Source organism: Bos indicus x Bos taurus, chromosome 7, assembly GCF_003369695.1.
Source record: "Bos indicus x Bos taurus breed Angus x Brahman F1 hybrid chromosome 7, Bos_hybrid_MaternalHap_v2.0, whole genome shotgun sequence".
NCBI lineage: Eukaryota > Metazoa > Chordata > Mammalia > Artiodactyla > Bovidae > Bos > Bos indicus x Bos taurus.
In genome coordinates this window covers 84,751,311-84,777,586 of record NC_040082.1, presented here as the reverse complement: position 1 = coordinate 84,777,586, position 26,276 = coordinate 84,751,311, and the positions used below count along the sequence as shown (strand labels likewise).

The 26,276-nt window shown below is 42.2% G+C and overlaps 1 protein-coding gene across 2 annotated transcripts in view; it reads right to left on the bottom strand.

Annotated features, from left to right (window-relative positions):
• The window catches only part of SLC12A2 (solute carrier family 12 member 2), a 93,900-nt gene extending 77,185 nt beyond the window's left edge, over positions 1 to 16,715 (bottom strand). Inside the window, exon 1 of one of the 2 annotated variants that reach the window (XM_027547032.1) lies at positions 15,801 to 16,715. In XM_027547032.1, the coding sequence (XP_027402833.1) occupies positions 15,801 to 16,532 (732 nt within the window). In that variant the 5' untranslated portion in view covers positions 16,533 to 16,715. The remainder of the gene's footprint in view (positions 1 to 15,800) is intronic. The other variant, XM_027547033.1, reaches the window with a different exon arrangement.
• Between the last annotated feature and the right edge of the window lie 9,561 nt (positions 16,716 to 26,276).

The window sequence follows — 26,276 nt, the reverse complement described above, 5'->3', positions numbered from 1 at the left end:
GAGTTCATTATGCAAAATGCCAGGCTGGATGAAGCACAAACTGGAATCGAGATTGCCAGGAGAAATATCAATAACCTCAGATATGCAGATGACACCACCCTTATGGCAGAAGCAAAGAAGAACTAAAGAGCCTCTTGATGAAAGTGAAAGAGGAGAGTGAAAAAGTTGGCTTAAAACTCAACATTCAGAAAACTAAGATTATGGCATCTGGTCCCATCACTTCATGGCAAATAGATGGGGAAGCAATGGAAATGGTAACAGACTTCATTTTTGGGGGCTCCAAAATCACTGCAGATGGTGACTGCAGCCATGAAATTAAAAGACGCTTACTCCTTGGAAGAAAAGTTATGACCAACCTAGACAACATATTCAAAAGCAGAGATATTACTTTACCAACAAAGGTCCCTCTAGTCAAAGCTATGGTTTTTCCAGTAGTCATGTATGGATGTGAGAGTTGGACTATAAAGAAAGCTGAGTGCCGAAAAACTGATGCTTTTGAACCGTGGTGTTGGAGAAGACTCTTAAGAGTCCCTTGGACTGCAAGGAGATCCAACCTGTCAGTCCCAGAGGAAATCAGTCCTGAATATTCACTGGAAGGACTGATGCTAAAGCTGAAACTCCAATAATTTGGCCACAAGATGTGAGGAACTGACTCACTGGAAAAGACCCTGATGCTGGGAAAGACTGAAGCCGGGAGGAGAAGGGGATGACAGAGGATGAGATGGTTGAATGGCATCACTGACATGATGGACATGAGTTTGAGTAGGCCAGGGGAGTTGATGATGGACAGGGAAGCCTGGCGTGCTGAAGTCCGTGGGGTTTCAAAGAATCAGACATGACTGAGCGACTGAACTGAACTGAATTAAGGTCATTCTAGGTTCTTTCCTCCAATATATGATTTATCATTGCAACCTCTTGACCCCTGGGAATCCACCTACACATCCATGCCCTTTCTAGAAGGCTTGAAAAATAAAATTACCCACACAGAATTCTTCAGGCTTATTATTAGTGGTTTGTGTCCACACACAGTAAGATTTGACATAACTGAAGAAAAAGTAAATATTAGTCTGTTTTAGAAGTAAAGTTTCTGGGGAGGGAAAAGGGAGGGGGGTTCAGGATGGGGAACATGTGTACACCCATGGCGGATTCATGTTCACGTATGGCAAAACCAATACAACATTGTAAAGTAATTAGCCTCCAATTAAAATAAATACATTTATTTAAAAAATAGAAGTAAAGTTTCTGTATTTTTACAATTATAGACTTCACTATTCCTAATAATTTTTCTTTAAGTTTTTTGTACATCCTCAAAATCCTATCCTTTAAAGTTAGGAAATTACTGAAAGACTTCTAACTAAAATATTTAATTAGATATAACACTGCTTTGCTGCTGAAATGTTGGTTTTAAAGTATTTCCTCCTGGGGAACTTTTTGCTTGCTATTCCCTTTGTTTTTAACACACTTTGAAAATGGCTGGCTCCTTCTCAACCTTTAGGTCTTCACTCAAATGTAGCCTCCTTCCCAGATCACCCAATATACAGTTTCTTCTCAGCGGTGCCCCTTTTATTTTCTTCATAGCATATATCACACTCGGTAATTTATTTATTCAGCTCTTGTTATCTAAGCATCTACCTCTACTCCTTCAAAATAAATTAAAATGGCTTTTCCTGACATTTTTAATCAAAGACACAGAGAATGAATATTGAGCCTCTATGGGCCTTTATGAACAATCCCTTTTTTCCAAATAACGTCCTGAAATAGTAACAAGTAAAATTTTAAGTCCTGAGTCAGATCCAGGTTCAAAACCCAGCTCTGCTCCTCACTAGCTATGTGAAACTCCAGCAAGTTAACACCTCTGGCTCTCAGTTTCCACATCTGTAAAATAGAGATTGTATTACCGATCCCACAATGTTCAAGAAGATAAAGTGAGAAAACATGACTGTACAGAACCCAAAAAACTCTCCCATACTGCTAGTGGGAATATAAAGTGGCACACAACTTTGGAAAAACAGTTTGGGCATTATCTTTGTAAGCTGAAAAAACTGCACACCTTTTCATCCAGCAAATCTACTCCTAGAAATATCCCTATAGATAAACAACACTTAAATGAAGCAGGATACATATTAAAATGTTCATGTCAGCATTGTAACAAGTGCCAAGGACCAGAAACAATCTCAAACATCCACAACTACAGAACAGTAGCATTTCATATAATGGAGGCTAATCAGGAGTACAAATGAATGAATCATAAATACACACAGAGAGCAAAAGATGACAGATAAAAAACAACCATAGGATTCCATGTCGAGTTTTAAAGCAGGCAAAGCTAGACTAATGGTCTTAGGAATACATAAAGGTGACCAAAGACATTAAAAAAAACAAACACCAAGACCCAGACCCAAGGAAATAATCACCATTAAGTTAGGACAGTGGTTACTTTTGGCACAGGAAGATCAGAGAGGGGTACACAGAGGGTTTCTGGGGTGTTAGCAATGGTCTATTCTTTGATTAAATTACACACAGGCTTTATGTTTTTTCTTTGCTATATTTCACAATTTTAAAAAGACCTTTAAAAGGTTAAAAAAGAAAATGTATTAATTACTTGGTACATTGTCTGACATTAAAAGTAAGTGGTTGGTGAATTTTGGCTATTATTATGGACAACAAACAAGTGCTGTATTATTGCAACTGCCCATGGGTGAGTTCAAATGACTAGATGTTGAACAAATACATAAAAATAAATACTGCAAAACATTATTAATCTAGACTCCACTACATTGCTTCTTATAATATTGACAGTTTAATATTACCTTTGGAAGAATAAACAAAAACATGACTATACGTACAAATATGGCATCTCCACGCTGAATCGTGCTGAAGGATTATACCCTCTACATCAGCACGTCAACAGGATTCAGCGTGAAGAACCTGGCTCTGAAGTGACCCCTCTACTAGAAATGCTGTGCACTGTCTCTGGTGTTTAAAATGTCTTTAATAAATGAGCGCTTCCTCCCTGTGTTGTTTGCTTTAGTGGCAACTGATAAGCACTTTAGAGCAGGGCTAGCAAGGGTTAATATTACACTGCACAATAAGAGAAGTGAAACAAAACTTCTGGGCCCAGCTTTATTAAGGCAAATTAAATCATTGTTAATGACAGAAAGACGAGTGGGAAATCTTCATTTCAGGGTACAGTTAGTTAAGATAATTCACTACTTTCTTTAAAAGCAGCTTACTATTGATTTAAACAAATTATACTTCAAGAAAGTTAAAATTCACAAAAAAATACTATTTAAATTGGAAAAACAAACTTTTGAACTAAGGCATTCATAAAGATACTTTAGATAAAAATTTCTCATATACTTCAGTAGCATCTACTTAATACTAAAGTAAGCTAAAGTGTTAAAATATTATGAAGCAAAGCCAAATCAGTATCTACAAATGAATGCATACATATGCAAATACAGATGTGAAAGTGGCTGGGCTTATTCTAAGCATTTTTTCATCAAGCACTAGCCAATTATATCATCCCAAAGCTACCAACATTTCCTATCCGTGCTGTCGGTGATTGGTGTATTCAGTGCAATGCCCCCCATACAGACTATGCTCTCAAAACAAAGTATTGTTTTACAGGAATCCAATCTGCTCTGGCTAACAATGGTCTATTAATATCCAGCGGCATTAATGCAGAGCTCAAAACTCAAGTGCCACAGATAAAAGTGGATGCTGTGACCATGTGACTTTACAATGAACCAAGTCAGAACTGCTGATTACAGTCAAAGAATTCAGTCCTCTACCTAGCCCATCTTGTTCAAGACTGAGTTACAACAAAATGCATTAAGAATACTTTAATTTATATATCATTTCAAATTCCATACAACCTGCTAATGTCAACAAACTATAGCTTAAAAGAACATTTTAATTCAAGGTACCAGAAAACTTAAGTGATACTGGAAGATATAACTGTATCATTTACATTTTAAATTGTTTTATTTTTAAAATAAGAAGAACCAGAAGTTGTCAAGGATATAAACATGCAACTTAGTGACTTCCTAAATATGTAGTATTAGAAAAGCAATAAACATGGAGAAACACGTGATAACAAAACTTCACCTGGTGCACAGTGTGCACTTAGTAGTTCACATGTTTCCTACGTGAATATATGCTATTTCTCACTATGAGTTAACGTCTTTCCCATTTTCTACAGAAGAAAACTGAGGACCTGAGGTGGCAGGTACTCTTTCTAAAGATCATCCAAGTATTAAGTGGAAAGGGCAAGACTTAAACCCCTGACTGACAGTCAACTAACTACGTACGGAAAAAAAAAAACTAGGAGAAATTGAAAACAAGATGAGATGACAGAAAGAGAAGAGGAACTAAAGAGCATCTTGATGAAGGTGAAAGGGCAGAGTGAAAAAGCTGGCTTAAGACTCAACGTTCAAAAAACTAAGATCATGGCATCCGGTCCCATCATTTCATGGCAAACAGATCGGGGAAAAACTGGAAACAGTGACAAGCTTTACTTCCTTGGACTCCTAAGTCACTGCAGATGGTGACTGTAGCCATGGAATTAAAAGATGCTTGCTCCTTGGAAGAAAAGCCATGACAAACCTAGATAGAGTATTAAAAAGCAGAGACATCACTTTGCCTACAAAGGTCCGTACAGTCAAAGCTACGGTTTTTCCAGTAGTCATGTACGGATGTGAGAGTTGGAACCATCAAGAAGGCTGAGCACTGACGAACTGATGCTTTTGAACTGTGGTGCTGGAAAAGATTCTTCAGAGTCCCTTGGACAGCAAGGATATCAAACCAGTCAATCCTAAAGGAAATCAATCCTGAATATTCATTGGCAGGACTGATGCTGAAGCTCCAGTACTTTGGCCACCTGATGCGAAGGGCTGACTCACTGGAAGACCCTGATGCTAGAAACGATTGAGGGCAGGAGGAAAAGGGGCAACAGAGAATGAAATGGTTGGATGGCATCACCAACTCAATGCACATGACTTTGAGCAAGTTCCAGGAGATGGGAAGGACAGGGAAGCCTGGAGTGCTGCAATCTATGGGGTCACAAAGAGAAGGACACAACTAAGCAACTGAAAAACAATAATACACCTAAGAGTTAAATCCAGACCTTTAATAGTTAGATTCCTATATTAGGATGTTTCAAAATTGACACTCAGCATATCAATAAAAAAAAAAAAAACAACCCACAACAATGTACTACTGTCATAATGATAACCAAAATCTGTCTAAGACATATTCTTTGGGAAGGAGGAGTAATTTTTTTCCAGGTAAATCTTTTAAAATTTGGGAATCATTGGTCCAAACAAAAGGAAAGGAAGACAGAAAGTTAGTTTCAAAGAGATGCAGCCTCACCAAGTGTTAGTTAAGTGCTTAGGAAAACCACAACCTTGCAAAATATAACTGCTACTCCAAGACCTGAAAACCCACCTCCTCCAAAGACAGACTGGAAGACCAAATGCAGACATGTGAGTTAAGAGTGCTTTGAAAATGTAACACTTTATACGATATTAACAGATTCTTCACAGACTTTCCAATATTAAAGATGAGGAAAGAGATAAAGTCCACTGACTCAACAAATATTTCATTGAGGGCCTGATATGTTTAGACAACTTTATTTAAGGAAGAATATCATGCAAAATTAGGGGGAAAAAGTGACTGTTTAACAATTTTAAACTAGCGGTGACTATTTAAACGGAAGCACAGGCTAATAGGTTCTCTGTGATGAGGGAAACGCTCTGTATCTTCACTGTCCAGTATGGTGGCCACCAGCCAACATGTGGGTACCAAGCACTCAAAATATGGCTCAAGTACATGTAGTTTTAACTTTAGTTTAAACTCAGTTTAACAGCCAAATGTGACTAGTGGTTATAGTATTGAAACGTGAAAGCCCAGATCATAAAAATTACATCCCACTTTTGAGAGATACAGATAAGAAAGGCAGAAGAAATGGGGGGGGGGGGGGGGGAACTTACTGAGTCCTTTTATAAGAAACTTTCTTAAAATTTTTTGAAAAGAATTTTCTGTCGGGAAAAGATCTATCCACACTGTGAAACTGAGGAGTCCAAACCTTTTCTACTTTATTTTCAATGAACTAAAAAACAACTGCCACCAAATAGCAAGAAACAATCCACCAAATATCAAGAACTTGTATAGGATTAAACTGTGGGACACTGGAATTAACGGGGAGTTAAAATGGCTGTTGCAAGTTCCAGCCTCGTCTCTCCCAGTTATGGGTCTTATGATTTTGGACAGGTAGGTCACTTAGCTCTTTCATGTGCCAACTGGGGCCACACGGCTGTCACATGTCCTTTAGAAATTCTAGATGACGATATAAGGAACATTAAAAGTTTAAGATTCTTCTGCAACATTAATTTATAAAAAAAAAACAGTTCTATTATTCAACATTTATTGACAGGATCTGCTATGTAGTAGGGACATAATGATAAACAGCCAAAGACGTAAGTCTGCTTCTCATGGAGCTTGAAGTCAACTCAAGTTGACTCAAATAACCATCTTAACACACACACACTCCCTCTAATTGAAATAAGTGCTCCAGGAGAAAAGAGATTTGTCCTAGACTGGAGGTTAAAGGCTTCCTCTCCCAGGAAATAAGGACTGAAGTGAAACTTTAAGACTGAAAAGTTTTATCAGTGTGGCGTGAGGGAGAAAGGAGGAAGATTTCCTGGATCGTATTACATACTACAAAGGCCCAATGGCCAAAGAAAATACTGTGCTGTTAAGAACAGAAACATTTAAGAGGATGTAGCCCAGAGCTAGACAATGCAGGGCTAGTTTTAAGCCAAGGAATAACATGGTCAATTTTGTTTTAAAAGGATCAGTCTGGGCACAGTAATGATACGGCACAGTGAATAAGAGGAAACCATAAAAGCTTGCTGGAGAGGGACATGCTGCAGTTGTCTAGGATGGCAGCAGCGAGGATGAAAATCATATTTTGAAAACAGAGATGATGCAAAGAACTTGGTGATGACCTGGATATACAGAGAGAAGGGAAAGTGTCAGGGATGACTCAGTCTTCTCACTCGGGCAATGTGATGAATGGTAGTACCATTCAGAAACACAGGACACACTGGAAGAGGGCCTGGGCGGTTTCGTTTTGGGGGGCAGAGGGAGAGAAATAAGTTTATGAGTGTGGGGTGTCTTTAGACATGAAGCAAAAATGTCTAGCAGGCACTGGATGCCCAGGACTCAGAAAGCGTGTATTAATTAGTAAGAGACAAAATCCAGGGAGTAATTAGCCTTCAGGTGATACTAAAAGGTGATATACAGAGACAAGACGACAAAGGAAGAAAGCAAGCCAGAAGCAAGCCTAGAGGAGGGCCAGTTTAGAGACAAAGGAGACTGCAGAAGACTCTGGACTGAAAAAGCCAGAGAGGGAGAAGGAAAATTAAGAGAGAGGTGTTATAGAAGCCAAGGAAGTGTCTAGAAGACTTCAAAAGAATACCAAATGCTGCTGGAAGGCTGAATGCCACTGAGAAAAAAGGTTTGCTGGAATTAGTGATTGAGGATGAAGGAGGTTACCCGTGACTTTTAACAAAAACTATTTAGGTGAAATGATGGGGTAAATGTCACGGTACAGCAGATGGCCAGGATCCTCATAGTTCCTTTAAGTCTCGCTCTAATGGAGCATAGTCAAGCCTGTCTTCCAAGCCACCTACCTGCAATACAGCTCCGAAATGACTCACACACTAAACTGTTAGAAACTACGTCACTCAAGGAACCAAGTCACACCGACCCAACAAAGAACCACCCAGAGGTTTCTAGTATGCTTACTCTAGATAAATAGCTAGTTTGTCAGTGTTCAGGAACTGCATAGCGAAAATTTCAGACAGAGAAATTTCTGAGTCCAAGGGTACTATGACTACACCAGCCACAACCAGCTTCTACAGAGATGAGATTCCACCAGCGGTATTTGCTTGTCAGACTTCCCTCTTCTTCTCATCAGAAGTCCCCAAGCTCTTCTGTGGGCTTTAAGTTTTTCATAACAGCTTTGTGCTAAGTTGCTTCAATCATGTCTGACTCTGTGCGACCGTATGGACTATAGCCCGCCAGGCTCCTCTGTCCATGGATTTTGTAATTTCCTCTGTCCATCCCCTTCTCCAGAGGATCTCCCTGACCCGGGGATCGGACCCATGTCTCATGTCTCCTGCCCTGGCAGGCAGGTTCTTTACCATAATAGCTTTGTTGTTGTTGTTCAGTCGCTCAGTTGTGTCTGACTCTTTGCCACCCCATGGACAGCTGTCCTTCACCATCTCCTGAAGCTTGCTCAAACTCATGTCCATTGAGTCAGTGATGCCATCCAACCATTTCATCCTCTGTCGGTTGTCCCCTTCTCCTCCTGCCTTCAATCTTTCCCAGCATCAGCCTCTTTTCTAATGAGTAAGCTCTTTGCATCAGGTGGCCAAAGTACTGGAGCTTCAGCATCAGTCCTTCCAATGAATATTCAAGACTGATTTCCTTTAGGATTGACTGGTTTGATCTCCTTGCAGTTCAAGGGACTCTCGAGAGCCTTCTCCAACACCAAGGGTCAAAAAGAATAAATTCTTTGGGTTCACCCTTCTTTATGGTCCAACTCTCACATCCATACACGTCTACTGGAAAAACCATAGCTTTGACTATATGGATCTTTCTTAATAGCTTTAGGAAAGCACTATTACAGGTTCTAGTGAAAAATGGAAGAATAATAAAGCCAATGGCAGATGATAAATTTAATATTTAATGGGAAACCATTGATATGTTTTTAACTTCGGAAGTTAAGTAGATTTCCTTGTCCATCCCTCACTCCTTCACTTTGTGGAGTCAACTCACTAGTTCCCCACTCCCTTATCCTCTTTGAAAAACTACCAGTTCTCATAAAAACACATTTTTATGCTAGAAATTAAAACCCATTTTCTTAGGTTCTATTACTTCACAAACAAGTAGCTGCAATTTTACAACTATTTGCCCCATTACAGAACTAACTTGTAGGATGAAACCCAATTCTTGAGTCCACTTACCAAACTTGCTCCTCCCAGTCTCTCACCTCTTCATAAACATTGATTCTATTCTCAACAAGGGAAAACTCCTCAAACAGTTGCTAATCTCAAGAATGTCACCTTTTAAATGTAATCAGCATGTAAACACCTGTCATCATATCAAACACTATCACCTTCGTAAGTCATCATCATCATAACACTGCTACCTGGTTTCCCAGCTTCCACTCTAAGTGCTGATGGGATACTCCCCACACAGCAATGACAGTGATGTTTTACAACTGTAAGTCAGATCATGTCAAGTCTGCGCTCAGAGCTTCCCATGACTCCCTGCATCACTCAGGGTAAAATTCTAAGTCTTCATCCTGATCTACCAGGTTTCACACTGTTGCTCTTCACTACTGTCCCAGCCTCCCCTATCACTCTCCTACTAGTCACCCCAGTCTTGTTGGTCCCCTTGTTTCTCAGTCACGTCAAGCACACCCCAGGCACACTCCTATCTCAAGGTCCTGGTGTTTGCAGTCCTCTGCTGATTCTTCTCCCAAGGTACTTGCATGAGCTGATCTTTAGCTCCTGTCTAGTGACTGCTCGTGGAGAAGGCAATGGCAACCCACTCCAGTGCTCTTGCCTGGAAAATCCCATGGACAGAGGAGCCTGGTAGGCTGCAGTTCACAGGGTCACTAAGAGTCGGACACGACTGAGCAACTTTACTTTCACTTTTCACTTTCATGCATTGGAGAAGGAAATGGCAACCCACTCCAGTGTCCCTGGAGAATCCCAGGGACGGGGGAGCCTGGTAGGCTGCTGTCTTTAGGGTCGCACAGAGTCGGACATGACTGAAGCGACTCAGCAGCAGCAGCAGTGACTGCTCGAGTCAGAGCGGGCTTCTCTAACTTGCCTAAAACAGCACCACCCCAGCCATTAGCATCTATCTACCTTTCATTTTCTTCACAGCAGTTATATCGGACTTACTGGCTTACTTCTCCTACCACTGAGATAAAAGCTCTACAATTCTTTTGTGCTCACTGCTGTATCCTCAGCACTCAGAACAGGGCTATTACTGGTGCTCAATCAAGACTTTTTGAATAACTAAAAAACTCATATTCATTTCACTTCAGCATGGAGCCAATCTGATTAGTGTCACAGGCTTTACAAACACATATGAAACATGTAATAAAAAAATTAGTGAAAATGAACACACTCAATACATAAGAACCAAGAAACTCTCTTTTGGTCCTTTAAACTCTGGTCTAACAAGATCGGGAATGTAAGTGTGAACACAAACACATGAAGACATTGATTACAAAAGCAGTACACAGATTTTTTGCCACATTTTAAACCTCAAATTTATCTTTCCTTCTTCCCAGGTAGTCAGTTGGTGTATACTTGGAGAATGTGTACAGTCTTATGGGCAAACCAGACTTCAGCTCTGGTGGCTCTGGTTTAGAGGGTGGTAAAAGTCCACCCTAAAGGTGTTCACTGGAAGGACTGATGCAGAAGCTGAAACTCCAATACTTTGGCCACCTTATGCGAAGAGTTGACTCACTGGAAAACACCCTGATGCTGGGAGGGATTGGGGGCAGGAGGAGAAGGGGACGACAGAGGATGAGATAGCTGGATGGTATCACCGACTCAATGGACACAAGTTTGAGTTAACTCTGGGAGTTGGTGATGGACAGGGAGGCCTGGCGTGCTGCAATTCATGGGGTTGCAAAGAGTCGGACACGACTGAGCGACTGAACTGAACTGAACTGAACCAGTGGTTAGGACTCCATACTCTCAGCTCAGCTGAATTCTCCAGGCCAGAATACTGGAGTGGGTACCCTTGCCCTTCTTCAGGGTATCTTCCCAACCCAGGGATCTAACCCAGGTCTCCCGCACTGCAGGCGGATTCTTTACCAGCTGAGCCACAAGGGAAGCCCTTAGGGGGTGGGGGCCCTGGCAAAATCGTGAAACAGTCCAAGTTTGTGCCACACACAAATATTTCTGATGAAGGTCCCACCTTTACTCAACCTGGACCTACTCTACTCCCTATCCCCAGGGATTTGACCCATTCTTCTTCTTCCTGGGTCATCTTCCAAAACTCAAGCTCTGTACTGATATGATTAGCAGTGTGTGGAATTTCTTGTCCAAGACTCAACACAATCCACTTAGAGTGGTAGCTACACTTGTTTAAAGTCCTTGTTAAGTGGGAGGAACTGATCACCCTGATACACTCAACAAACAAATCTTTATTAACTACCTATTCTCTGTCCAGAGATGAATGAGATACCAGCTCAGGTCCTAGTGAAAGAGACAATCACGTTAGTTAATAATTCCTCCTCTCTTCTTTCAGTTATGTAACCATTCCACTCTCAGGTCAAGATAGAAGAGTGATGTTGGCAACCCCCAACATGTCCCCCTCAACATCCCTGCCATCTCAGAGCAGGCCCAGGGAATACAGAGAAAGAAGAAACAATAATAAACAGGAGCTATGTCCTGGCTACAGTAAAAAAAAAAAAAAACAACAAACCTGGGTGTTAATTTCATCTGTACCACTTTCTATGACAGTGGTATTAAGGAATTTCTTCAGGTTCTATGAGCCCATTTTATCATAAGTAAAATGTGTCTAAGACTTATTTCTTAGGAATTAAATAAAAAAGCAACATGCTTAGTGAAACATGAGACATTTTTCCACATCTGATGTTTTCTATCATACATGTTGAAATTATCTATCAAATACTTATTTATTTATCATCTGCTTTTTAACTGCTTCTTGTAGGGGCAGAAATCACTATATCAGTTTTATTCTTTAAAAAAAAAAATCAATTATTGGCATCAGCTTTGAAGACTTTCTGTCCTCTTTAAAATTATTTTCTCTCAGTTTCCCTGACACTGATCTTCTGGCTATTTCTCACCAGCCTAAGAGCTCCTTCTTTATTTCCTTTGCCAGTGTACCCACAATCTGCAGTAGACCTCTAGGCATTCCCCAAGTCAAAGCCCAGACCATGTTTCGTTCTTTTATCTACCCACTTTCCCAAGTAACTTCACGCGTGACTTTAGACCATCAATACATATACACATACATATGTATATACACATACATACATGTATTTCATATACATATTTCTGCCCCTTCTCCCTCAAAATGATTCTTGGACTAAGACGTCTTACAAGCTACTCAAAAAGCATTCTCTCTTTCCTCCCCAAATCAATGTTCTTTCTCCAGTCTTTCCCATCTTAAGCAAAGTACCACGTATTCAGCTGCTCAGGTCCAAAATCTAGGAGTCAGCTTCTCTTTCATGCCCATATCCAATCCACGTACATCGCACTCATTCTGCCCCCAACCCTTGTCGTGTATAATGAGACCACAGCAAAAGCTGCTTCTGTTCTCCCCGCTGCCAATCCCTTCTTCATCCGGCAATCAAAAGATGTTAAAACAGTTCACGTTGCTACGTCATACGAAATCAATCACTTTTCACAACCTTTATAAATAAATCTTATATTGGCTTCCTTATAGTTCTTTGAACACACCACTCTCAGTATCTTCACAGATTTTGTTCCTTTGACCCGGCATGTTGTTCTGCTCTATCATCAGCTTAGCCTTTAAGTTTCAGCTTCAGTGTCACACTTTGTGAAAAAGGCCTCCCCAAACTTAACTAAAATTAGGACCTATTATATCTTCATCAACATTTTATACTCCTCTTTCACAGCACCGGCAGGGGTGGGATTTAATTACATTATTTGTTTGGTTAACGTATGCCTACTAGAGTATGACAGAAGTGAAGTGAAGTGAAGTTGCTCAGTCGTGTCCGACTCTTTGTGACCCCATGGACTATAGCCTACTGGGCTCCTCCATCCTTGGGATGTTCCAGGCAAGAGTACTGGAGTGGGGTGCCATTTAGTCAGTCTCTATTTTGCTAATCACTGCATCGTTCCCTAGTGCCACAGTCATGTGACCTACACCTAAGAAACTCTTCTCCCTAATAAATATTTGCTAAATGGGGGACTCATGAGTCCTGGCCCTAGAATGGCTGTGTAATACAGCAAGATGCACCTGGATTATTTAACTATTCCTCCTCAGCTGGATTTTTAGGCAAAATGCTTTAAAAAGTTACAGCGCTAGGCAAAGAAAGGAACTCAAGTAACGGAAGACAGTGTAGTCCTCTCCACCAACACGTTCCTGGAGTGCTTTTCTTTTACTTTTTATTCTTCCATAGTTCCCAGCACAGACTTAGATCCATGGTAGATAATGAAGAACCCAGTGACCTGACCAGACTCCAGTCAATCAAGAGCTAGGATTAAATGCTATAGAATTCTGAGCACTGTGATTTCATCTAAGGCTACAAGCAGTAGAAAAGATTTTAATGAGTAAAAGTCAATCTAAAAAGTGAAGGACAACATTTGGGAATCTTGCCAACCTGTACTATCAGCCTCACCCTGCCCTCCTTCAATAGCGGTTTATCTATGGCCAGATTGGTACTCCTTAACACGACACGTCTCTTTAATCTGTTTGCTAATTTCTAAACAAAACTATCTTCAAGATGAGGTTCTGTACTTACTTAACCTAATAAACCTTTTCACTGCCCATAAAGGACCTGAATAGTAAAAGGTAAAAAACTACAAAGAACTTATTACACCACATGCTGCACAAATGAAACTCTGAACGTAACATCTTAGTTACCACAATTCATTGAAAATTATAGAGATTAAACGAATCTTAAAAGTGAAATCCTAAAGCTTGAGATTAAACGAATCTTAAAAGTGAAATCCTAAAGCTTAACTATGTACTTTAAATTTTTTTTTTTTTTTTTTTTCGGCTGCAGCACACAACATATGAGATCTTAGGTCCGTGACCAGGGATTGAAGTCCTGCCCCCTGCATTGGAAGTCCAGAGTCCTAATCACTAGACCACCAGGTAAGTTCCTAACTATTTACTTTATGAAGGGCCAATATAAGACTGAAATAGTGACTACACTAGCCATTATTTTGCTGGTACTGAACAAGGGCCTTTGTGTACATTTTTTTCTCTAATCTTCAAAATAACTCTGAAAGATGAGGAAGCTGAGGTTGATAGCCTAGGTGACTTCTTCAACTACTGCACCTCTAAACAACGCAGGTGTTCTTGCTCACACATTGTAAGCCGACCAGAAACACCAAACAAAACCCTGAAATTCTGGGACAACTAGAAGTGATTTCCTATTTAGAGAATTTAATTTAAAATAACAAAAACTTTCCCAGGAAGCATACAAGATCAAGGTATATAATAATATCCTTCCATAAAAAAAGCCTTTAAGACTTATGCATAAATATAGACTGTTTTACTACTCAACTAAGGGCTTTGATGAAATAAATCTGAAAATATCTATATAGTATTTTCAATAATAAAAATGCTCTAACAAAAGGGGAATTACCAGCTACATAAACCAGCTACATAATCTACTTTATAAGGACTATATAAGGAATTTTGAAAAAAAAGAATAGATTTAAGAGAAACAACAGAAATATGAATAAAATTTTTTTTAAAAATGTTTTCTTCTGAAATGACAAAATACCATAACGGAATGAAAGGAATAGTATTACCCAAAGTTAAATGATGCCAGGCTTTTAAACAATCGATACACTATAAGGGTTGGGACCTCAGTAATTATCTCAATGAATATGTCACATTTTCAAACACTGGGACAGGTGTGTATAAAATGACTGTATGACATCAAATAATCATATCCAAAAGAAATTACACACTTTCTGTATTTCTATTTCAACTTTTTGACACTATGATCACATCAATCTACATGGTACTACTAACTCAGCATTCACAAATTCCATCAATGTAGTCATTATACACTTGTAAAGGCAGACTTCAAGTAATCCAAGTTATAAAAAAAGTTAATTATTAATCAAATCTCAAAAGCATCAATGTTATCTCAAAAGAACGATTTTGTACCCTGAAGAAATAAAAAGTCTTATGGGGTCATAAAAAATAGAATTACAAAAATCAATAGTTTATAGGGATGGCTTTCCGTTCACGAAGTGTAACTACTTACGCAAGACCCCAAAAGGTCTTTTCTAGATAGACATCCTCCCCAAGTCTCCTGTTTTTCTCTCCCTCTCCCTCTTTTATACTCTGCCCACTCCACCCCCTTTTTGATGTGACCCTCTTCCAAAAGGTTTACATTATAAAAGGTGGATTTATGCTATTATCAAGAACAGCTTGTCCCAAGATTTAAGATTTCTATGATCTTTGCACATTCAAGATTGCAGGAACAGAGCTTTAATAATTCATAGACCACAAACACACGCTGCTAAGGCTTTCCCTTCAAACACTAACGTTCCCACTCTTGGGAGCCCTAATGGGTATACAGAAGGCATACAATACAACCTTTAAAAAAAGACACGGATGGCAGGTTCTCTCCACTCTCTCCTGAGAAATGTCCTCAACTAAACCTCCCTCACACTCCCTTGTCCGGACCTAAAAGCACAACTGTCATTCAGAGGGATGGTAATTGTTAAGCGTGGGTAAGGAGAAAAAAAAAGCATAACTAGATACACAACTGGATGGGGAGATTGTTAAAAGCAGCCTCTCCTGTATCACGTAACTAGCCTAACCCGCTGCAAACTTTCAAGATATTAAGTTACATTCCTATGCAATTCCACCCTTGACAGCTGAATCCAGAGATGCCAGCGAGTCGTGCACGTCCATTCCCGTCGCCTTACCCGTGGAGAGCCGGCGGCTGTGTCCCGCGGTCAGCGCGAACCAGAGGCTGGGGAGGAGGGGAGGGCTGCAGGGAGAGGGCCAGGAGAGCTCACCTTTTCCAACTCATCGTGTAGTTCCGCCAGGCTGGGCCGGAGCAGCTTCTCGCCTAGCTGCGCTGCCGTGTGCCGATAGTGGTCGATCCTGGGCACGGCGTCCATAGTGTTGTGGCCGAAGGTGCGCAGGTAGTAGGTGTTGGTGTGGGTGTCATAGTAGTAGTGCTGGTGGTGCCCACTGCCGCCGCCGCCGCCGCCCGAGTGCAGGCTGCTCCCCTCGCTCAGCACCGTGTCCCCGCCGTTCTGGAAGCTCACGTTGGGCCCGTCGCCTCCGATCCCTGCCGCATCCGACACGCTCTCGTCCGCCGACGAAGAGGCAGCCGGGTCCACGAAGTTCACGCGGAAGCGGCCCTTGGCTTCCTCGCTGGCCTTAGCCTGCCCGCTTTCGACGCTGGCTTTCCCATCCGCGGGGGTCTCCTTGCCTCCCGCCCCAGCGCTAGCCGCCGCCGCCGCCGCCCGCCCGGCATTCTCGGAAACCAGATCCACCTGGAAGCGGCTCTGACTCGGGGTGGGCCCCAGGGGTCTGCCCAGTCCGTCGCCGGCCGCCGCGGCGCCCTCCCCGCGGACCCCACCGCCGCCACGGCTCACAGCCGCAGCATCCTCCGGCACTGAGGGCACGGCTGTGCCGGGCAGGTCCATCCCGGCGGCGGCCAGCGGGGCGACTGGAGGCGTCTCCCCAACCCCGGCCAGCCTCGGGGCGCCGGAGGAGGGCGCCGTGGGCCCCGGCTCCATCGCCGCCCGACCCCCGGCGGACCCGGAGAACCTGGCGGACTTCGCGGGCTGCACGCCCTCCGCGCCCCCGGCCGGCGGTGGTAGCGGCCGCAACGCCAGGTGGGGGAGTCGCACTCCCAGCCGCGCGCTCGCCGCCGCTAGCCCGAGCCGGCACGAATGCCTCCGGCGGCCGAGTCTGCGCGCGAGTGTGGCGGGCGCGGGGCGGGCCCCGCTGTTTAAAGCCTCGGCGGGGCCGCGGCGGTGGCGGCTCCGGCTGCAGCACGCGGGAGGCGGGGCCCCCGGCTCCTCCGCCCCTCAGCCCGCCCACCCGCGGACCGGCAGAGGCGCGCGGCAGAGGCTCCCTCGGTTCCCGGCGGGTCCCGGCTTCTGCGCGGCTCCACGCAGGAATCGCGTCCGGCCAGTCCGAGCCGGGCCTCCAGCAGCACGAGCAGCGCGATCGGGGAGCGGCCGCCCGCCGTCGTCGCCGGGAAGATCTCTGCGCGGCTACCTCCTCTTCCGTCGCCCTCCTCCCACCCCTCCACCTCCTTCCCCCGCCCCACTCTGCGGTGGAGAGGAGCTGGCCCCCGGCCTCCTCCCTTTCTCCCCGCCCCTGGGGCCGCGCGTCAGTGGGCCGGCACCCAGGCCACGGCGGACCAGCTGCGGACGGCGCCCAGCCCGAGCCGCCTGGAGAAGGGGCGCGCGGGCCCTGCCTCGGCGCACGCCGATCGCTGATGCTCAGGCGCCAGCTGCCACCACGGCGGCGGCTCCGGGGGCTGTCGCCCGCTCGCCTTTTTTTTTTTTTTTTTTTTAGGTTCTGAGCTCGCAGTACGGGGCTCCGAAGGCGAGATCTCGCGAGATGCTGCAGGGCTACTGGGCTGATTTCCCTGCGGCGCTTGGTACCCGAGGCGATGCTGGAGCCGCTGACCGCCCAGCGCGCCTGCGGGTGATGCGGCCGGTTTTCTCGTCCATCCCGCAGGTGCTTCCGGAGTTTTAGGCAATATGTGTCCCGGGCGAGGCCTGCGCGGAGATCTGGCTCGCCGCTACTCCCTTCACTCACTCCAGGCCTGAGCCTATGGGGAGGAAGGATTTCCTCTGTACGGTCTTTGAGGCGTTTACCCCCAGGCAGCGTTAATTTGCATAATCTGTTACTAATTCCTGTAGTGATGCAGTGGGTGTGTTCACTCTTACAGTAACACCTTCATTTTTTAAAAGCTGTGATGTTTGAAGACGAGAACGGAGCCTAGTTGTGATAACTTATTGTTTCAAGACGATTTTTAACTTGAATTTTTTTTTTCTTTAATGAATATACTGAGAGCAAAAACTAACAGTGGAGCACTCGCCTGTAAGTTTCCACGTGGTTTAGGTTATGAAGAATTCTATTTCAAGTAAAATAGTAAGGTACCTCTCTCCTGTCCAGGCCTATTTTTTATTCTGTCAAAAGCAGGGGAACTTTGTAACTTTCTTAGCAGTAGAGAGAATCCATTTTTAACAAATTCTACCCACAGCCCTACATAAAAACAGATAACCATGAATGACTTCTTCCCTCGTGTCTTTTTGTATTGTTGTTTATGTCATTTAAAATTTTATTTATAGAGATGAAAACCATCCTTTGCTGAATCCTGGAAGCATGATCAGAGAGGCAGAGTTTGTGAAACTGTTTGGAAATACTGTGAAGAAGGCTGCAACCAGGCAATTTTCAAAAAATTGTCCTATCCATGATTTTATTTAACATTCACTTTTCATCTTAGTTTATTATCTTTATTGTAAAGATGGAAGAGAGGAAGGAACCACTCTTGGATCATGTAGCCACAGTTTAAGTCCATCATGAGCTTTAGTTATATTGGCAGAAAACTGCAGGTCCAACTCTTTGTAACTCTGTGGACTATAACACATCAGGCTCTTCTGTCCATGGGATTCTCCAGGCAAGAATATTGGAGTAGATTGCCATGTCCTTCTCCAGGGGATCTTCCTGACCCAGGGCTCGAACCCGTGCCTCATGTCTTGGATTGGCAGGCAGGTTCTTTACCACTAGTGTCAACCTATGTGAAAGTGAAGCTGAAAATCCCTCAGTCGTGTCCAACTCTTTGCGACCCCATGGACTGTACAGTCCATGGAATTCTCCAGGCCAGAATACTGGAGTGGGTAGCCTTTCCCTTTCCCTTCTCCAGGGGATCTTCACAACCCAGGGATCGAACCCAGGTCTCCCACATTGCAGGCAGATTCTTTACCAGCAGAGCCACAAGGGAAGCCCAGAAAACTAGAAGAGGCCAGAGCAGTCAAGTGGCAGTACAGTTTCTACGACAGGATTGCTGCCTTAGTAGCCGGTGTTTGTGGTATCTTTTAGCTACAGAGCTAATTTGGTGGCTATAGGAATTCAGCATTCATTGATTTAAGCAAATAGTAAGCACCTACTATGTGCTGACTATGATACTACTATGATGCTGAAGCTGAAACTCCAATACTTTGGCCACCTGATGTGAAGAACTGACCCACTGGAAAAGACCCTGATGCTGGGAAAGATTGAAGGCAGGAGGAGAAGGGGACCACCGACAGAGGATGAAATGGTTGGATGGCATCATTGACTCAATGGATGTGAGTTTGAGCAAGCCCTGGGAGTTGGTGATGGACAGGAAAGCCTGGCATGCTGCAGTCCACGGGGTCACAAAGAGTCTGAGCGAGTGAGCTGAACTGAAGTAGGGGTAACATGTGTAAGATGGAGGTACCAAATTTTTCATAGGATGGCCCCAGTGAGAAGGTGACATTTGACTGTGGAAATGAATGATGCAAACATTTGAGAAAAGAGTGTTCCAGGCAGAGGAGAAGCAAAGGTCGGAAGGTGAGAGCATGCCCAAAATGTTGATGGAATTGCATGTAGGTGGATGTGGCTGAAGCTGTTTAAGGGTTAAGGAGAATCAAAGGAGATTTAAATCAGAATTTAGGGATTGGGGACATGAAGACCAGATTGTATAGCACCTCTTTGACTTTTACTTTGAGTGGAATGGTATGTTAGTTTGGGCTGCCTTTTCACCATGTCTTCAGTGAAGACATAGGAAGAGGAAGAGAACTCTGGTGTTGCTTTTTCTATAGGGCACCATTTCTATCTGATCAGAGCTCCACCGTTATGATGCATTTTAACATTGATCACCTCCTTAACGCAGTATCTTCAATATGATCACATGTGGGTGGCACTAGTGGTTAAAAAGCCCACCTGCCAATGCAGGAGATGTAAGAGAGTTGAGTTTGATCCCTGGGTCAGGAAGATCCCCTGGAGGAGGAAATGGCAACCCACTCCAATATTCTTGCTTGGAGAATCCCATGGACAGAGGAGCCTGGTGGGTTACAGTCCATAGGGGTCGCAGAGTTGGACACGACAGAGTGACTGAGCAGTAGGCAAATGTTAGGAGATATTGCTGCAATCCAGAAAGTTATATTGTGGGTTTTGGCCACTGTGTGGAGCAGTGGAAATGGAAGGAAAGTGGTCAGACTGTGTGGAGGCAATAGAGTATGCTGATGGATATGGAATATTGAAGAGAGTTCAAGACTTTTGGCCCGAGCAACTAGAAAAATGGTGTTGCAGTTTTCTGAGATGAAGAAGATGGTGAATGTAGCAGACTTGAGTTGGAGGAATATCAGAAGTTCAATATAACATGTCTGTTGAAGGAAACAAAGAAATGTATAGTAATAATAAATAGTAGCCACTCATATAAACGTGTGATTGCAAACCGAGAGGTTTTGGGACAGAGAGGAATATGGTATAATGAGAATGCAAAAGAGAGGGACCAAACTTAGGTAGGAGTGACTGTTCAGTGAAGTCTGAAGGATGATTAGAATAAAAATTTAACTGTCATGGGGGTTTCAGAAAAGGGAAATATCATGAGCAAAAGCCTTCTTGGAAAGAATATGACCACTTTGGTTAAAGCACAGGGATTAAGGAACAAGTGTGATAAAAGAGGTCTATTCCAAAAGACCTATAAAACCTATAAACTGGGTTTCCAGGGAGATTGAGGGGGCAAATGATCAGGTTTATATTTACTAAAAGTCTCTAGTTACACTGCAGGCAGAAGATTCGAGAGGAGCAAGAGTAAGTATGGAAAGACAGGATACAATTTCAGTAATCTAGGCACGAGATGATAGTAATCATAGTAGCTAATATTTAGAGAATTTATGTCCTATACACTATGCTAAGCTCTACACTTATAATCTTATTCAATCCTTAAAACAACACTATGAAGAATATCATAGTATTATCCCTATTTTTACAGATGAAGAACTTGGTTAAGGAGGAGTCTAAGAAATTTGCCTGAGGTCTCTCAGTCAAGATTTAAATTCAGAGAAATTTCTCCACTAGTCAAGCTATAAGAGTATGGATTATGGGGGTGGCAGAAAAACGAGGAAGGGGAAAATTTTGAGAAGTATGGTACTTAAGAAATAATGCAGAGGACTTGGAAATGGATTGAAAGAATAAGGAAAAATAGAGGGTAGCTTGAGTTTTCAAACTAGTTCACCTGGAATTAGATGGCAGTGACATTAGGAAGAACATTCTAAAGCCAGGTTTGGAGATGAACTTGAGAAATCTGGTCTGGGGCATTTTGGGCTTTGAGATACCCAAGTGGAAAATTAAGGCAGTGTTTGGCCACACTGGTCTTTTGCTCAAAAAAGTTTTTACAAGAGTATAAATGTGAAGATTTTTCTGCAAATAGATGATAATAACTGACAACTTGGGCATAAAGACAGTCACTCAGGGAGAGGGTATAGAGCAACACTGTGTAATAGAATGTCGGAAATATTCTATTTCAGTGTTGCCCAATACAATGAGCCACTTGTGGTTTTTGAGCCCTTGAAATGCCTAGGGCAACTAAAGAATTGAATTTTTTGTTTTATTAACTTTAGTTTATTAAATAGTCCCATGGCCTAGTGCCTTCCGTATAAAACAGCATACATATAGAGTTTAAAAGAAGGCCCAAGGCCCAGACTTGTGTGATTCCAACATTTGATGACTAACTTAAAGGAGAAGTGGCCTAAGACATGAGAGGAAAACCAGATTTTCAAAGTAGGATCAGCTGTGTTAAATGGGCCACGACGTGGAGAACGGTTAAAGGTGAATATACATTGAATTTAGTGACGTGTTAGCCAACATGATGAGGGGGTAATGAGAGAGGGAGCAAGGGCTCCGGGAGATAGAATCAAAGTATGCATGTGAAACACGTAGAGACGTTGTCAGGAGAGGTCTTCTGTAATTTGCTGTTCACAAACATTTATCAGATATATTGGTTGTCAATTTAGAGACTAACTTTGAGAACGGACTCATTGTAAGGGCCATGATGGAGGAGTAACTCAGGCATTTTTCTCATCTTCCCCTTTCACCAGGAAGTCAGTCCGGCCAAGATATGTATAAATGTCTTTAGAACTATATATTGAATGTACTTAGAATTTTAGGACTAGAAGGGACTTAGGATGTTGTTCCAAGCCTCTTATTTCACAGCTGCTAAAATGTCCTGGAAGGAGATAAAGATTATGTTAGACCTACAACTCTTCATATCTTACAGCAACAGAAGTTGTAAGGTATAAAGCCATGTAGAGCCTTTAAGGTCACCATTTTATTTATCTTTTTTCTTTTTTTTTTTACAGTGAGTTTTAGTTAGCTGTGTTCACATTTTGCCTGGTTATGATTTCCCTTTTTTACTAGCTAGCAATCAACATACAGATTAGATCAATGGTATTTTTCTTGAGAAATAAAGTGTTTATTATGGAAAAAGACTTTCTAGAGAAGCTTGTGTATGCTGTGTTACAATTTTCTTTTCTTATATAAGTCCAATCATATTCTTTTTAAAAAATATAGAATTTTTTTTAAATTGTGTTTATTTTTGGCTGTGCTGTGTTTTCATTGCTGTGTGCGGGCTTTCTCTAGTTGCCGTGAGAGGCGACTTCTCTTCGTTGTGGTGACTGGCCTCTGGCTTCAGTGGCCTGTCTTGCTGCGGAGCACTGGCTCTGGACACGTGGGCTTCAGTAATTGCAGGATGTATATTCAGAAGTTATGGCACACAAGCTTAGTTGCCTCAAGGTATGTGCTACCTTCTCAAAGCAGGGACCTAACGTGTTTCCCCTGCACTGGCATGCAGATTCCTAATCCACTGGACCACCAGGGAAGTCCAAATATATATTAAGATTTTAAAGGCAGTGATAGAATTAAACATCAATCAAAATCTGACTGTGCTTTTCATCTCAATAACATTTAAATTAGTATTTGTAAATTATATCTTTCAAAAAAGGGAGCCCAAGATTTTTTTGAATTGAAATCTTTTATGTTTTTTCTTATCCAAACAGTAAATTCCTGATAAATACATTTAAAATAAACATAATCTGTCTTTTCTCCTTCCTTACGTCCACCTACACATGTGTTTGTCATAAGACTAATCAAGGATATCACCTTCACTCAGATTTTCTGTTGAAAAGCTGTTTGTCTGCAGTGATTTACCTCGAATTCTGCAGGCAGTGAACATTTGCAAAAGAGTACAAGATTGTTATCAAATATTAATATTTCTCAAATAAATACTTTACAAAATAGCCAAGTGATTACAATAATGGTCTCCATAGCCAGACTACCTGGATTTGAGTCTCATCTTCACTAGTTACTAGTCCTGTAGCTAGTGGGATGTCTGTGCCTCAGTTTCTTCATCTGTAAAATATGGGTAATGTACCTAACGCATAGAGTTATGAGGATTATGTGATGACTATCTAGAAGGTTTTTAGGACAGTGCCTGATACATGGTAAGTCCTAATATATATAAACATAAATATTTGAAACATATAATGTTTTATTGAAATTTAAAAAATGGTTCCAAGGCTGAACTTTTCAATTGTATCTTTTTTGGAAGATGTGTCCTACTTCAGTTTTTAAATTTTGCTTTTGTTTTGATTTTAAGAGGCTTTTAAATAATTTTTGAGTGACATGTAAGCTGTCTTTTTTCTGTTACAGATTTGGGAAATAGTACGTGTAATGCCATCACACTAAAATAGCATTTACCTTTTGGTTTTTGATATTACAAGAAGATTTACTATGTATTTTGTTTTGTAATTTTTAAAACTTACAGTAACATGACCATCTCTCTGTGTATATGATTATCTCCCAACCAATTGATTCCTAATGGCTTCATCATATTGCATCATTTGGATTTTCCATAATTTACTGACTCTATAACCTCTTCCAAATGTTTAGTTTACTTCCTTCCTTTATAAATATAGCAAACAATGCTGCATTAAATATCTTTTTGTGCATTTAACTTTTTTATACTTGGTTATTTCCTTAGGCTAAATTCCTAGAAGTGCAACTGCAGAATAGGTGTATTTTTAAAACTTTTGGCATACATTGCAAAATTGATTTTCAGGAAGGTTATACAGTTTTATTCTTTTGTTAGCATTGTATTTGCGGAGAAGGCAATGGCAACCCACTCCAGTACTCTTGCCTGGAAAATCCCATGGACGGAAGAGCCTGGTAGGCTGCAGTCCACGGGGTCAATAGGAGTTGAACACGACTGAGCAACTTCACTTTCACTTTTCACTTTCATGCATTGGAGAAGGAAATGGCAACCCACTCCAGTGTTCTTGCTTGGAGAATCCCAGGGACGGGGGATCCTGGTGGCTGACGTCTATGGGATCCTGGTGGCTGACGTCTATGGGGTCGCACAGAGTCGGACAGGACTGAAGCGACTTAGCAGCAGCAGCAGCAGCGTTGTATTTGAGTGTCTGTCTCCCACCACACTTGGAAATTCTGAAAAAGATCCTTCTTAATCTTTGTCACTCTCACTGTGCTAAGTTGCTTCAGTTGTGTCCAACTCTGTGATCCCATGGACTGTAGCCTGCCAGGCTCCTCTGTCCGTGGAATTCTCCAGGCAAGAATATTGGAGTAGGTTGCCATGCCCTCCTCCAGTGGATCTTCCCAAGCCAGGAATCCAACCTGCATCTCTCATGTCTTCTGCATTGGTGGGCAGGTTCTTTACCAATAAAGCCACCTGGAAAGCCCTGTCACTCTCATTTGCAAGGCTTAATTTTCAGATCATCAGTTGCTAGTGAGAGTGAACTTTTTAAAACCTACCAGTGATTTACATATCATTATTCCTGAATTGCCCATTGATACCTATAATACACAGTGGCTGTATCCTGGGAGTCTGGCTTCCACTCTGCCTTGTTCTGGTAAGAGCATACAAATGGGTTTTTTTTTTTTTTGGTGGGGGGTGTATGGCCTCTCTGTGCAGTTTTAGAAGGACAGAATATTAGAGAACCTGGACCGCTCCAGTCAAACTCTGAGCACATGACCAAGTGTGCCTGTCTGTTTTTTCTAAGAATTTTGAATTTTGTGTGGTGTGATGCAAAGTCAGAAAATAAGTCCGCTGCTGTGTCCATTAGCTGCTCATACTTCACTGCCTCCTTAACTATAGACAAGTGCCTTATCTGTGGACAGCCCAAGGCTGGACTGGAGAAAAGCACCAAACAAAGGCCCTTGCCTCTACTTGGGGCTACTCTCGGGAGCACCCTGTGGGGTTGGCTGAGGCTCCAGCTGCATTCGCAGCTTGAGTTGGCTTCTCCCTCTGCCCAATCTCACCTCATTTCTTTCAGGTGTTATCTCCTGAAAGCAGTCACCAGGAAACCATCATCTTCCACCTCAAAATATCTCCAGGGAGCTGTGCTTTTATTCCAGTGATGTCCCTCAGAGAAGACTGTATTGTAGTTCCTCTGGAACTACTTCTCTTGTCCTTTCTGCATCCAATTCTCTTTCCTTTCAGCTTTCCTATGTCCTCCCAGTAATTAACTCTTTTAAGTTAACCAGTGTTGGTTCCCATGGCTTGCAAACAAGAATCAGTATTAATACAACGCTCCTTGCCATTTTCCCAATGTCTTTTACTTACCAATTTTAGGCGTTTTTAAATATCACAGACACATTCCTTAAACTAAATTGGTTCTCTTCAGTTTATCAGTGGCATTGCAGTTTTGTTCAACCTAGTGTTGACGTGCAATTATTTTTAAAATCGGCTGGAGTGAAGTATCTCAATTTTTCCCTCTGTGATTTTTACCTTTTTTATAATTCTTAGAGAGAAACTTGCCATTACCAGACCATGTACATAAAATTAATATGTATATATGTTTCAGGTTAAAGTTTTATGTTTGCTCTCCTTATCACATTTACTTTTGTTTGATATAAGGCCATGATTTAATTTATACTGCCTATTTTTTGTTATTCTTACCAGTTAGCATTGCCAGGTGTGTCTAAAGTGAAACTCATATTCATTTAGTCTGTGCAGGCTCAGTTATGTCCGACTCTCGCAACGCCATGGACTGTAGCCCACCAGGCTCCTCTGTCCATGGAATTCTCCCAGCAAGAATATGGGAGTGGGTTGCCATGCCCTTCTCCAGGGGATCTTCCTGACCCAGGGATTGAATCTTTGTCTCCTACACTGTAGGCAAGTGCTTTACCCTGCACCACTACAAATAATTTATTTTGGCTTTTATATTTAAAATCTACTTTAACAGTATCTTCAAATTACAGTGCAGAAATAAGATAAACATTTGGCTTTTACTCAGACAACACTCCAGAAATGTGTCTCAAGATGATCAGGTAGCTTTGCCATTCTCATCAGGAACTGTCATCCCTGGGTCAGAGGCAGTTACTTCTTCTCTTGCTGTTTTCTATTTAGTGTGAAGAGGGAACAAGAAAGTGGAAAACAAGCAACTTCCTTAAACACACACACACACACACACACACACTCTAAC